The sequence below is a fragment of the Cryptotermes secundus genome, unplaced genomic scaffold (genome assembly GCF_002891405.2).
Source record: "Cryptotermes secundus unplaced genomic scaffold, Csec_1.0 scaffold1717, whole genome shotgun sequence".
Lineage (NCBI taxonomy): Eukaryota > Metazoa > Arthropoda > Insecta > Blattodea > Kalotermitidae > Cryptotermes > Cryptotermes secundus.
Genome location: NW_019737429.1, coordinates 8,902 through 22,466, shown reverse-complemented (window position 1 = coordinate 22,466; position 13,565 = coordinate 8,902). Strand labels below are relative to the sequence as shown.

The 13,565-nt window shown below is 40.3% G+C and overlaps 1 protein-coding gene across 1 annotated transcript in view; it reads right to left on the bottom strand.

Annotated features, from left to right (window-relative positions):
• LOC111870450 (activin receptor type-1) overlaps positions 1–12,543 on the bottom strand; it is a 47,200-nt gene extending 34,657 nt beyond the window's left edge. Inside the window, exons 1-3 of the mRNA XM_023862755.1 lie at positions 12,538–12,543; positions 11,601–11,815; positions 4,286–4,508 (exon numbers count right to left, since the gene is read on the bottom strand). Of these exons, the coding sequence (XP_023718523.1) occupies positions 4,286–4,508; positions 11,601–11,815; positions 12,538–12,543 (444 nt within the window). The remainder of the gene's footprint in view (positions 1–4,285; positions 4,509–11,600; positions 11,816–12,537) is intronic.
• Between the last annotated feature and the right edge of the window lie 1,022 nt (positions 12,544–13,565).

The following is a 13,565-nucleotide window of genomic DNA, read 5'->3' as shown; positions in this document are numbered from 1 at the left end:
TTAAAATTACAGAAACCACATATTCCTGCCAGTTTTAATATGTATTTGGTAATCAACAAGTGTGTAACACCAGTCAAAGTTTGACACTTCTCTGGCCATTATCTCCGTAACCGTTCAACTTTGGACATAGGTGTTTTGGGTTATATCAGCATACTTTAACATAAGGAACACCCTCCCGAAGTTTGGTCAATTCCTCCTGCGACACCCTGTATATACAGTGTCTGTCTTGCAGTGCATCCACTTCTACCTGTCACTTCACAACATGTTTCGGCACCATAGTGCCATCATCAGGTGCTCCATTTACACTAATCTATTGCATTGCATGCCATTATGTCAATGTAAATTTATTTAAAAAGTATTTTAAAATATTCGTCAGTTATAATAAATTTTTTGTATACTAAAATCTTGTTAAGATATTCATCTTATCTGTTCCAATTCAAAACCCGTGCATGGTTCCTCCACTATGGGAGGGAACACGCATGATTACAACACCCACAGCCAAAAAAGGAACACGCATCACAAGACACGATACACACACCATATAAGAGGAACAACTCCCATAGCGGAGGAACCATGCACAGGTTTTGAATTGGAACAGATAAGATGAATATCTTAACAAGATTTTAGTATACAAAAAATTTATTATAACTGACGAATATTTTAAAATACTTTTTAAATAATTTTACATTGACATAATGGCATGCAATGCAATAGATTAGTGTAAATGGAGCACCTGATGATGGCACTATGGTGCCGAAACATGTNTCGCACTCCCATTAACCTTTATCGGACGGGCCATTTAATTTCCGGTAGGGGCAGCTGGACAGAGTTTATTTAAATGCCCGCCCTTCTAGAGCGATGAAATTGTAAGCATGTTTCTAAAAATGGTGTGATTTCTACATTTTTTATGATAAACGAACGAAATGAACGCTCCTTTAATGTAGAAAGAATATAGAATCAGATATTCTAATTTACAGATTTTAATATCTGTACAAATTTTTTACACTGATTCCAAAAAAAAATTTCCCGAAATTCATACATTTTCTGCACCATGCGTTCCAGCAGTGTAATACATTTTCTGCACCATGCATTTTAGCAGTTTAAGTCCTTCGTGGCGAACTCACATACAATGCTATCTCTTGTTGAAGCTTATTTATCGTATGGGACACGTTGGTATATGCAGGACTGTGGGCGTCTGAAATCGCTCACTGTGTAAGACACAGGAGTACATTCTCGGAATATGGTGTTGCCAGATCGGTCATTCATTCATTCATTGCAGTCAAACCATTGTGTTTGTAAAGATTTTGAAACATCGCAATATAAGGTTAGCCACCCATGACATCATCTAGCATGTTTGAAGCAGATATTGAGTTCAGCCAAGACGTGAATGAGATTTTTGTATGTGTGGGCACGAGGTTATGATTTATGGCTTCTGAGCATGGTTAAACACAGAGAGATTTTGTGCTGGCAGTAAATCATTCACTGCTAGAGAGCCGTATAGTTCACCACGGCCACACGACGACATNACTGAAATTGAAAAACAGCTGTTCAATGACACAGATTCGGACTGCTATTCAACCGATTCGGACAGTGGCGAAGCAAGTTGGAATTCTGATTCCGCGGACGAAGGGTCATCACCTTCGTCGGCAACTTGGGGACCGCCAGACCAGTGTGGCTAGAGAGGTGTGAATAATTATTCCGGTGTAGCTGTGGGGATAAATATCACTGCAGCTCCACACATGAATAAGGATTCTACCCCTCTCTGCATTTTCATGCTGTACTTTGCGGGGATTATAAATCTGCTGGTGGAAGAGACGAATAGGTACTATCACCAGTACCTAGACAGACTTGAAGACGGACCATCTCCGCAGCCTGATGTAACTGAATCCGAGATGTTTCTGTTTCTAGGAATAATCATTCAAATGGGACATGACATTAGAGACACACTAAAGGACTACTGGTCGACTGCTGAACAATTTGCCACACCTTTCTACTCTAACACAATGAAACGCGACCATTTTCTTCACATTCTTCGTTTTCTACATTTTGCAGACAACAGTACAGAAACTGACANTACATTAGATCATGCAGGAAGGAATGCTGTCTCCTTATAAAGGTGGTGACCAAAAATCATGTAAATAGAAGAACAATTTATATTTTTAATTTAATTTTAAAAAAACCTTACACGCGTGGAATCCGCAACATCATATGATGTCGTTTGGCCAGCTGCCCTAACTTTTAACATCATATGATGACGTTCGTCTGATAAAGGTTAATATGACATTTCCGGTCCACAGCTTCAAAACTGATTATGAAGTCTGAAAACATATGGGTTTGGGAAAAGAAATGTTGGTAAAATTGAAACTAAAGGTGGTGTGGCTAACGATCTTCTACATTATTTATGGCACATAAAAACACAGACAAAATAAAAATGCCTAGGGAACCAAAAATTACATGATGGTAACAATTCCAAATTACAATTAGTGCTGATGAAATAGGCTTTCCTGTATCATAACAAAGATGGGTTCAGTATACAATGCCAAATATCTATGCATCTATCCCCATTCCATTTTGTACTGTGGTGTGTAGTGTTAGTCAGCAATATAAAGCTTGTGCTGGCCAGCATCAGACAGCGCTCGAGAAAGTCAATAGTTACACAGTAAAAACTGCCTACAACAGACCCTGTACTAAACAGAAAGCTGTGCATAGCCAAATTTTGTTTGGCCCTGTGAATTCAGCACAAATATCAGTATAACCCCATTGAAAATAAACAGAAACTGGCTAGTGCAGAAACAGAAAACTTCAGCAGAAAAGATTCTTAATGTTTTATTTTCTTTCCCAAGTACTGGATGAATTAGTTATTCCCCCTCTCCACACTGTACTTCCCACCTGACTGCACCTTTCCATTTATATTGCTCATTAGCGGGTACCTCTGTTTTTGGGAGTAACTAAGTGAACGCCAGGGGAGCCGGACAATGACACTGGGAAATCCAAGTCTCACCCACCTCACCCCACATAGTGACACCTGAACATGCTTTCAAGTACCTTTCCTAAGAGTACAATGACACTTGTTAATGAAACACTTAGCATTATGCAAAGGTCAACCATGCCGCTGAGATTTTTAGTTTTTCAATTAGTTGGGGCCATGGTCTCTATGAACAAAGCACATGAGAGAGACAAGTTGTCAGTGAAAGAAACTGTGACAAAATTTAATTCTGGGAAAACTCGAATGTATGACATGTTAAACGCAAAGATGGAAATAAGAAATCCAAGGAAGAATTGTTGCAATGGCTTATTCAAACAAAGATTAAAAAAAAAAGTTGTGAATAGGAACATCAATGAAATTGTGTGCAAGTGACAAGAGCTACAAACTTTTGAATACACGGACCAATGATACAGGAATATGGAAAACAAGAAGCTACAAAATTGGGTAATAGTGACTTCAATGCATGTAACAGATGGTTAAAAGTTTCAGAAAGTGGCATCATATTGTGTTTAATGAAGTCTGTGGTGAGTTTAGTGATGTTAGTTAGGAAACAGAACAAACTGGGTTGTCAAGTCACTTTCAATTAAGAATGGATACAAACCAAAGGATATCACAAATGGTGATGAAACAGGACTATTTCTTCATGCATTACCAAGCAAAAACTGTGTGTCTGAAAGGTGAAAAATGTTCTAGTGGAAAATTCTGCAAAGAAAAGTTAACAGTTCTCTTCTGTGGTTTTATGACTGGAGATATGGAAAAACCTTCTGTTATAAGGAAAGCCACTAAATCGCTATGTTCTAAGAACATCAGTATAAAGAAACTCCTGAATCGTTGAAAACGGAACAAGAAAGCCTGGGTGACATCTTGTGTCATGGAGGATTTATTGCAGAGACAAAACAAAAGAAATATTACGTTCTCATATTTATGGACATTGTGACCTGCCATCCTCAAATTGAAGTCTAACATACAGCATGCATGGTTTTCCCCCAATACTGCAAATGTGTCTCAATCCATGGAACAAGGAGTTACAAACTAAGTCAATACAGAATATTGAAAAGTCATGTGCATTCAATAATTGTTTACTCTGAAACATGTATAAATAAGTGCTTGTTGACAGCTGGAATATTTAAAAAATGTTATGGTCAAGTATAAAGAGCATTCATTACATGAAACACTTCTATGATACTACAAATTCTCACTGTAATGGACTTTTACTGGATTTCGTCTCAGAAGTGGCATACTTAAACATACGACTGTGGTAATGTTCTTCATAAAAGGAACTACCAGCTATAAACTTACCTGAGTTCCAAAAATCTCTGTGTGTAAATGCACAAGGCCATTAGCAGCAGAGAGGCAAATTTTCATGAACTGATGGTGTGTCAAAGTAGTTCTATTAAGGTGATCATACAGTGAACCAAGTGGATGATGATGTGTGATGAGCCATAGCTGTGTGCAAGAACTGCGAGAAGTCATGTCTGATCCAATGTATCCCAGAATATTTTCATGGCGGAGTAACACCGTACTGCAGGGAAGACAACACAACTTCAGTATTATTTTCTAACATATTATTTGCATAATCTAAACTTCCTGCAAGAAAAATCTTCACAAAAAGTATATAAAGTAAAAAGACCACATTAACCAACTTGCTGCTTTCATGAAATGTTAAGATGGCAAGCCTGTTATCTCAATGTAAGTTACCTTCAAACAGAGAGATGGCATAGACATAGTTGCTTTCCCATGGATCAGGTACACTATGAAACGTTCAAGTCTTTGTGTACAGTGCATCAGGAGATGACAATGGGTTCTCTGACCCTTTGATAACCCCCATCATTGCATGTCCTGTAGCATCTTGTCCATTTCAGTCTGTTTTGCCAGGGGGCGTCTCCTTGGGGGCTGCTGAACAAGACAGGCTCCTCCAGCATCAATATGGTGGTACACCTTGTTGGTCTGTCCAAAGACACTGCTCTTCATTGCAAAAATGTCTTTGTGCTTGGTGATGAGTTCTTCCAACTCTTGAATTTCTCAGTTGCTTAAGTTTCGTCTGACCATGCAATCACTGTGAAACGGTGTGTTGTGTCTGGGGTTCCACAGCCTCATGTGGGATTATCAATGTGAACAGTTTGGAGCATGTCAGTGGGTATCCTTTTGTGAGCATCTGGTCTCGGCAAGTAGTATTCAATAATCAGACAGCACTTCCTGTTGATACCAGGCCAGGGTTTTAGCTATGAAGATTACTTCACAAGCAAGGGAGCAAGGGCCTTTGGACTCATGTCTATTAGGCCATCTTCTGCTCTGAGGAGGCTCTCAAGTCAGGCTATCAATACTCCCTCACATTATGCTGGTACCACTTGGCCTCTGGCCACCACAAGACAGGACAACTGCATTACCACCCAGGGGCTCCATAACAGTACTTCATCCTGACCCATTTGCAGCATTTGATGCCCTAGGTCCACGAATGCAACACAGGTGTGCAGAACATCCAGTTCCAGGATGAACTCAACAGTAATTTATGTGACAAATGCCCAGATACTCTTGGGGCTCTGCCCAAGGGTCAGTTTTACCAAGGCTTCCTTCAGGAAGTAAAGAGATTCTCCTGATGCTCTCTCCAGCCCACAGCATCATTTCAGCTTCCCTTCACGTCATCCTCTAGCAATATCTGGCCTCACAATAGTCACGCACATTCCAGTATTGAAGGTCATGAGGAATGGTTTGTCACCAACCCAGCTTTGGGTAATCAGGCTATTTTCAGCACTCTCGATAATCAGGTTTAACGATGGGTGGGGCAGCCTTAATGTATATGCTGGGGTCTCCCCCTTTCAGCTGGCAGCTGCTCATTTTCCAAGGGTCAGTCATCCCTTCACATCAACTCCCATTGCTTTCTTGGGCGCCACTTTGAACCTTTTGTGGGCTCCCATTTGTTGCTCCAAGATTGGTCACCTTCCTCAATTTCACAGGGGAAGTTTCCTTGAAAGTGGCTGGGTCTCCCACACTGCCAGCATGCATGTTCCTGTTTTCTCTTCGTTCAGTATGGGGGGAACATCCCCAACAGGATGTCACAGTCCTTGTTTCCTGGGGTCTGGCTGCTAGGAGCACAGTCTCGACCCCAAGGAGCCTCCCAGGAGCAACTATATTTTTATTGGTATCCTAATTGCCCTGCTGCTCCTCTCCTTACGTAGTCCATGGGTCGTGCAGAATAATAATGGTGGACCATATGTTCGACGGCAGTGGCAAACTCTTGCAGGGACATGCCAATGATTTGGGTTTTCATCTTCAGATGACTGTGATATGCTGCAGCCAGGTGCTGGCCCCCAAAGTGGTCCTCAGGGGCATCAATGATCTTGTACATCACTACTTTAGGGACATGGAGGATATCAGAAGCCTGGCCTTGCAGGACAGCAAGCAGCTGCATGGCTTTTACACAGGATGCTCATTTACAGTGCCCTGCCACAGCTTTAAACTGGTGGTGGATCACAGCCCAGGATGTCAACCCATCAAATTTTGGTGTCTCTACTCTACTGGTGTCAGCTCCTTGTGCTTCACTATCTGTGTTTCAATCCTGATCTTGTGGCTGAGCGATGCTGTACCTGCTTGTAGGCCTGACTGACTTCGCTCAATCTTCTCGCTGATTTCCTCAAGGAGGCCCAATATATGTTGGTTGACAGACACCAGGATGTCTTCCACCTGATGTCTGATAGTCTCTTCCAGCTCTAACAGTACAGAGTTTACTGCAGCCTTCATTTCTTCTTGGCCACTCCTGATCGCTGCCTTCCTCTCAAGACTGTACTTTCTTGAATGGCCTGCAGCATTTCCTGGCAGACTCTCCTCTCTCCTCTCTCCTCAGCTGGCTTCCATCACTTCTTAGACAGACTATGTTTTCTCTCAGAGGGCAGCTATTGTTGCTGTCGCCTCTTCATGGTCTGCTTTCATCTCAGCATCCAGCCTTTCTTGACTGGTTTTCATCTTGACCCCCATCCACTGCTGGCTGGTCTCTAGCCTTTTGGGGCTGGGGCACATTATGATCTGGAATGGACTGCGCATCCTGTATCATGTCTACCAACCTTTCAGCAGGCTAGGCTGCTAGTTCTGAAAGAAAGGCATTCGTGTCTCGGGATCCATTACCCACAATTCGACGATCCAATCCCACTTCTGACACCAGTTGTCACACAATATTGACTATACAGGGTTTGGATTGGTAATTGGATTTATCAAACCGCAGTTATTAGTAACTATAGCACTCTCACTAATTCACGCACTCTACTTCTCACCAGAGCAAATGCTGTCTTCTCAGTTTGAGTCTTCACTAATAATTGCCAGCTTACCATCTTCACTGTGTATAACTCAGTTATGGCTGCTAACCACACACTTACAGCTCACAATCTGCACTCACCAACTGCCAACTCAAGTCTGACTCGCTTGTCCTGTTGGTCCCCATTATAAAGCCTCAGGGCAGACGCAACAGAAGAAACTGCTTCGAAGAATTCCTCTACTGTTTATCCTATGTTATAGCCATCAACACAACAAATAAAATGGGAATATGTTCAATGAAAACAACAGGTCTTGGTATATATCTTAATTACTTAATGTAACCGTAAATCGCACTACATGTTTTGACCTATAATTCAGGCCATCACTAGGCACCTCTTTTATGACCTATAACTCAAGTGGTTAGAATTAACAGTCATGATATGGATCCATATTTATGCAACAGATGTCTGTTGTTGCAAGCGAATATATAAGGTGAGCAGAGACCTATACACTAATATTCTACTAAAATTCATTACTAAAAGTTAAGAATTTAAAGAACATAAAAGTATAAAAATGTAAAAATATAAAAGTATAGATTTGACAATATATTTGAATGCTGGCTAGTTGTTTTGCTCAGATGTGGTAAAAACCCTCCATATTTGTGTCGACGTGCTGGAGGTCTTTGTATTGTTTCCTGCTTGCTATCTTATAGCCCTTATTTACTGAAACAATGTAAATATTATTATATGACTGATATAAGAATGTGGGTGTTTATTCATTGCCAAACAATGTTTATTTACTTAGATACTGCCTAGCAATGGACAATTTCTTCTGGCTCCATTATTCTGGCATCCAGCCATGTCACAATACTATACAATATATATTTCATCTCTCTCCAGTCTGGCCCAGCACATGCAGTTATCATTTACATAATATATGCCAGAAAATTCTACAATTTAAATGACCCATTTCCTGGAGATTTAAACTTCCCTTCACAACATGTCACATATTTCTTCTTGCATATGATGAGTTTTGGGTTCCTAATAACTATCAAGTGATAAGCAGTAATATTTCTGAGGGTGAGATCTTTCAAAACATGGGCCTTTATGAAGTGTAACTACATAAAACCTGTAAATGCATCTCATTCATATTTTCTCTCGTTTGAAAATTCTTTACCAATTTATATCTGCCAAGTCTTCTGACAACATACCTGGTGGGTCCTTCATGGCAGTGTTATGATCTTCTTCCTCAGTGATCCCGTGTCTAGTGGGTGCATGTAGAAATTTCTTGTGTCTAATTTTTGTGGCAGTGTTCAATTTTCTACAAACACCAGATATAGTATCACTTTCTTTGACCACTTCAGGGTTTTTATACAAAATGCAGTGATAACTAAGGTACTGGTCAGCTTAGTCTATACAGTTCACAGATTTACGGTACTCCTTAATGCTGTGAGGCTTCTTTGTATCTTCACCAATTTTCCTTCTTGGAGAGAGGGGGATTTACAATTCCTGCAATGTGGATTCCATCCTCTCTTTTACGTCTCCAAACATTTTTCTTCATAATACAATGAGCTATGAGAAACTTCCTGGACTAGGTCAAAAAAGAAATGCTGGCTTAACTTACTCAATTTTGGCTGCCATCTCCTTCAAAATAGTCTTCTTGGGAACATATACAGCAATCCCATCATATTTTCCATGTTTCAAAACACCATAAAAGTAATTTTCCTTAATGCCATCGATTATTGCTTGCATTTCCCTTTGGATGTCAGACACTGTTTCAAAATGTCATCCTTTCAGTTTAATTTTCAATTTGGGAAACAAAGCAAAATCACAGGGGTCTAAGCCTGGCAAGTAGGCATGATGGGGAACAATAACCATGTTGCTGTTAGTCACAAACTCTGTGGTTTTCAGGGATGTGTGGGTGGTTGCGTTGTCACAATGAAGGAGCAGTGCGGTGCATGTACAAATTTTTTGTTAAGATCTCCTGGCAGACTCCATAACTGATCCTAACGGTATCTGTGAGCTCATGGACCATTCCGTGACCATCCTCATGTATGAGTTTTTGAATTTTTTCAACATTTTCTGTCATTTTGCTGGTGCTTGGATGCCCTGAACGTTGATCACCTTCAACTGACACTCAACCAGCCTTGAAATCTGAATGCCATACAGAAACCACTGTCCAGCTTAAAAAATGTTCTCCTAAAGCCTCACAAAGCATTTCAAGGGTTTCAGTAGCAGATTTACAGAGCTTCATGCAAAACTTGAAGCAGACATGTTGCTCAATTTTGCCATCCATCGCAGACAAAATGAAACATGAAGTCAAAAAAGTACTCATGCAAAAACAATGCATGTTCACAGCATGGAGTCATGTGGCAGACTGATGCAATAGGCTTTTGGAAGTGTGATCTTTTTTTTTTATTGCTAGTGGGGTGGGACTAAGTCCCTTGTACTGTGGCCTGTTGTACCAGCCCCAGATGATAGGTGAGGGTGATTGTGGAGCAATTGGTGGAATGAAAATTGGTAGGGGAAACCGAAGTACTCGGAGAAAACCTGCCCCAGCGCCACTTTGTCCACTTTGGTGTGGCCAAGTGTGTTCTTAGCCTCCCCTCTAATCTTCTTTCACCATGGCAGTTACAACACCAACAGTCTGGAAAATTTCCAATGCCACCTTATACCTGAGCTGCCTTGGTTCTCTCATTACACCATACAGAAACCCTGGGTTGGCTCCAGCTCCCCCACATATTCATTCCATTTCTAGGGTGCACTGGCTACTTTTACATTACAACAGCACATGTCCTGACAGATGGGGATGTCCTGTGGATGTGACCAAAAGTGGTCTGGCAGAAGTTTACTAATGCTAGGTTTGAGGTTCTCACAGCAGTGATTATGAAAAGTGCAACCTTCTGGGATGCAACGCCATGTAGTGAGGCAAAACTTGTCAACACTTCAAAGAAATGCATTGCTTCCATGCATTTACTTGCTTCCTGTTTCTCTTACCCCTCAACCCTGGAGATTAGGACAGTACATTTCTCTAAAACACAAGTAATCTTCTATCACATCCCAGAATACAGAATTCGTCATAGTCACTGCCGTTAGAAACTCAAATCTCACATAGGTGACAACTTTTCTAGGATCATGTGTCCTAAATTTCAACAAGCCTCTCCAGGGAATCATTCCTTCATCCAAACATAAATCATTTACTGGACAGGAAATATTTCTGAACATTTATACTAAGCATTTTGAGAGGAGTTCAAATCTGAACAGTCCACCAGAGCAGTCTTGTTAAAAATTGTCACTGAAGTTTCATGCTTCAAAACATTCTCTGCTCACAGTATGTGGAAATATAAGAGTCACTAGGTTGGATTAGCTGTATTTTTGCACTTGACACATCAGGATCAAGAACCCTAGAAAAGTTTCATTTCAGCATCCACTACACTTCACCACTTCAGTGTTTATTTCAGAAAATTTCAATTTTTTGGCAATCATGTTTGCAGTACAAATCTGATTCCCTTGTAATATTTTGAACCAGACCATTACCAATACATAGAATGAATGCAAGTCCTAAGGACAAATTTCAAGAAACTGTAGAGTGGGAATGAAAATTGAAAGTAGTCCAATTCACCACTGTTCCAAAGTTACTGAATTTCATGCTTCTGGAATTGAACTTTCTATATGGTTTGTCTGAACCTTCATAACATCACTAGAAAAACTCACACTGCACTTGCATATGGCTCACATTAGTTTCAACCATAGAGTACTGATAACAGTGAAATGAGATGATACAATTTATTAAAGCAGCTTGTCAAATGCTTCTGCTGTTTCTTAATCTATGTCCCTGAATTGCAGGCGATGTGTTCCCTAAAATGTCAGGCCTTCCCCAAACTGCACAAAGGTACAGCGCCAAAGACAGCTCTTCATAATCGCCGCTGTGAGGACCTCATATTCAATATAAATATATGCTGATATCTGACTTGTAACTCTTACTTCTTGTCATTACTAGTGGCCCTTAAAAGATTCAAAACTTAATGACCATAGCTTCGATGGTAACAGAGATCTTGATGGTTTACAAATTTCTTCAAACTCTCTGGACCCAGGCCAATGTACTACAATTTTTAAATTGACTATACTTGTAATTAACTCATGATTTTTGGCTTCTAACTGCACGAGAAAGAGATATGATTTCATACCAGTCCCTTGCAATCTCTAATACACAGGACAATTTATGATGAGAAAAACAATAAATCAATCAATATTTTCATTATTACACATTACTAACAACAGTAATTCAATTCAAAGCATTTCAAAACCTATTCAACTGCCACCTTTAATGTCATCTGAACAAGAATCATATTTAATAAAAGGCCAATAACCTGTATATCTCTGTTTCTCTCCTCCATGAAGCTTCATCTCGTGAAAAAAATATTTTTACAGCAACATTTTCGCCATGCCATACTCCTCGCCAAACTTCTCCATATCGTCCCTTGCCAATGCACTCTGATAGTGAAATCTGCTTTGCAAGTGTGCGTTGAATAAGTAGTGGCAAACCTGATCCAGAACCTGAGGTCAACGAATGCTCAAGATATTCCTGAAAACAAATATTTAACTTGTACATGTCACATAACTTCAACCAGTGTTCTCAGACTTTCAGTAAACATGGACCACTACACAGGTGGTTGGTGCATACATGGGTCACTCAGCTATATTAAGATTCCCCATAGCCATAATCCTTAAATTTTAAGCCATCTTTTTAAAACACAATTCATTATTCAACACAACTTTTTACCTTAAATTATTTTACTTATTACATGTCGCATAAGACTATACAGACTATATAATACTGTGGCATATAAATCCATTAGTAGGCAATGACTGCAGAATAAGCAAATACACGATAGCAGACAAACACGTTCCCACAGCAACAACTGAACTACAACAATAAGGAGATGTTTTCTATGCAGTCCATGTCTAGCTGTTATAAGCAGGAGAAGTCTAGAGTTTAGTTAGTTGTGAGAGTGTTGCTGGCCAGCAAGGACGTGAACACAGAAGCTGAGGAAGTTACAATGTTGGAAGCCATTACCAGGCAACAATCAGTGAAGATACAGCAGACTGTGAAGACTTAGTGCATGCTGTAGTAAATTGTACCATGTGTAAATCAGTGAAACTGCTTTGCTTAATTACAGTTACAATTTGTAAGTGTTCAATAAATCCAATTACCAATCCAATCATTCATATATGTGACAACTGATGTCAGAAGTGGGATTGGATTCACTGAGTTATTGCATTGAAGACTGCAGCTGTTGGTCATACTGTCATCCTACAAAACTGGAATAAATGATGGAACGTCTGACAGTTGTCATAGAAAAGATGGATGCCAAGACACATGCCAGTCAAGAAAAGATTGAAGCCAAGATGAACTCTTGTCATGAGTAGTTGATGGCGATATTGAAAACCTATCAAGTAAAGATGGAGGCCAGGATAGAGGTCGGCCAGGAACCACGAGACACCTGAAATAAGACTGGCCAAAAGACAGTGAAGGCCACGGAATTGGAGGTGAATCCAGAAAAAACAGAGGCCATAGTGGAGCATCAGGAAGTCCTTAAAGAAGAGGGCATGGTGGAAAGTATTGGAGCACTGGAGGACCGGTATGGCAGTGGCCATCTAGCCACATGGTGCCAGTAGAGGAAACTGACCTAGGGTGATGGTGGATTCTGGAAGAAGTAAGCTGTCACTGGCAGAAGTATGACCCGCCATGCTTTTCCTGCATGGCGTTAAGGGATGCAAACATAAAGAACCAAGAAAAACCCAGAATGCAGCAATGCAACAAAGAACTGAAGTGCAAGATGGCAGCTAAGACTAGTAAGCAACCTAGAGGACATTCAACAAGACTGTCAGGCAAACTCTCCAGTTGGAGGTCATGAAGTGAGCAGTCAGATTTCCACCAGGTTTCGGAAAGTGACCAGACACCATGGAAGTTTCTGCCCCCTCTGAAATGAAAGAAGAGACATCCAAAGCACAGCCTTCAGAAAAGAACAAGGATGACGGTGGTACACCTGGACTGGCTCACACCTTATCAAGGAACTGTTCAGGACAAGCAGCCTTAAGGAGGGAGCAGTTGGAAAGTAATCACTAGGGCCCGGATTTCTATGACATGTCATATTTTTTTCCTAGGGTTTATTCCTATTTTTAAATGTAATTATGCATGTTTCCAGTCATTCTTATTGAAATTATGTCATTTTTATTGTGCATATAAATGCATATTTTAGAGTTTTATTGGTTTTACAGCATATTTTGGCATAATTTTGAAATAAGGTCATATTTTTGTCATTTTAGAAACA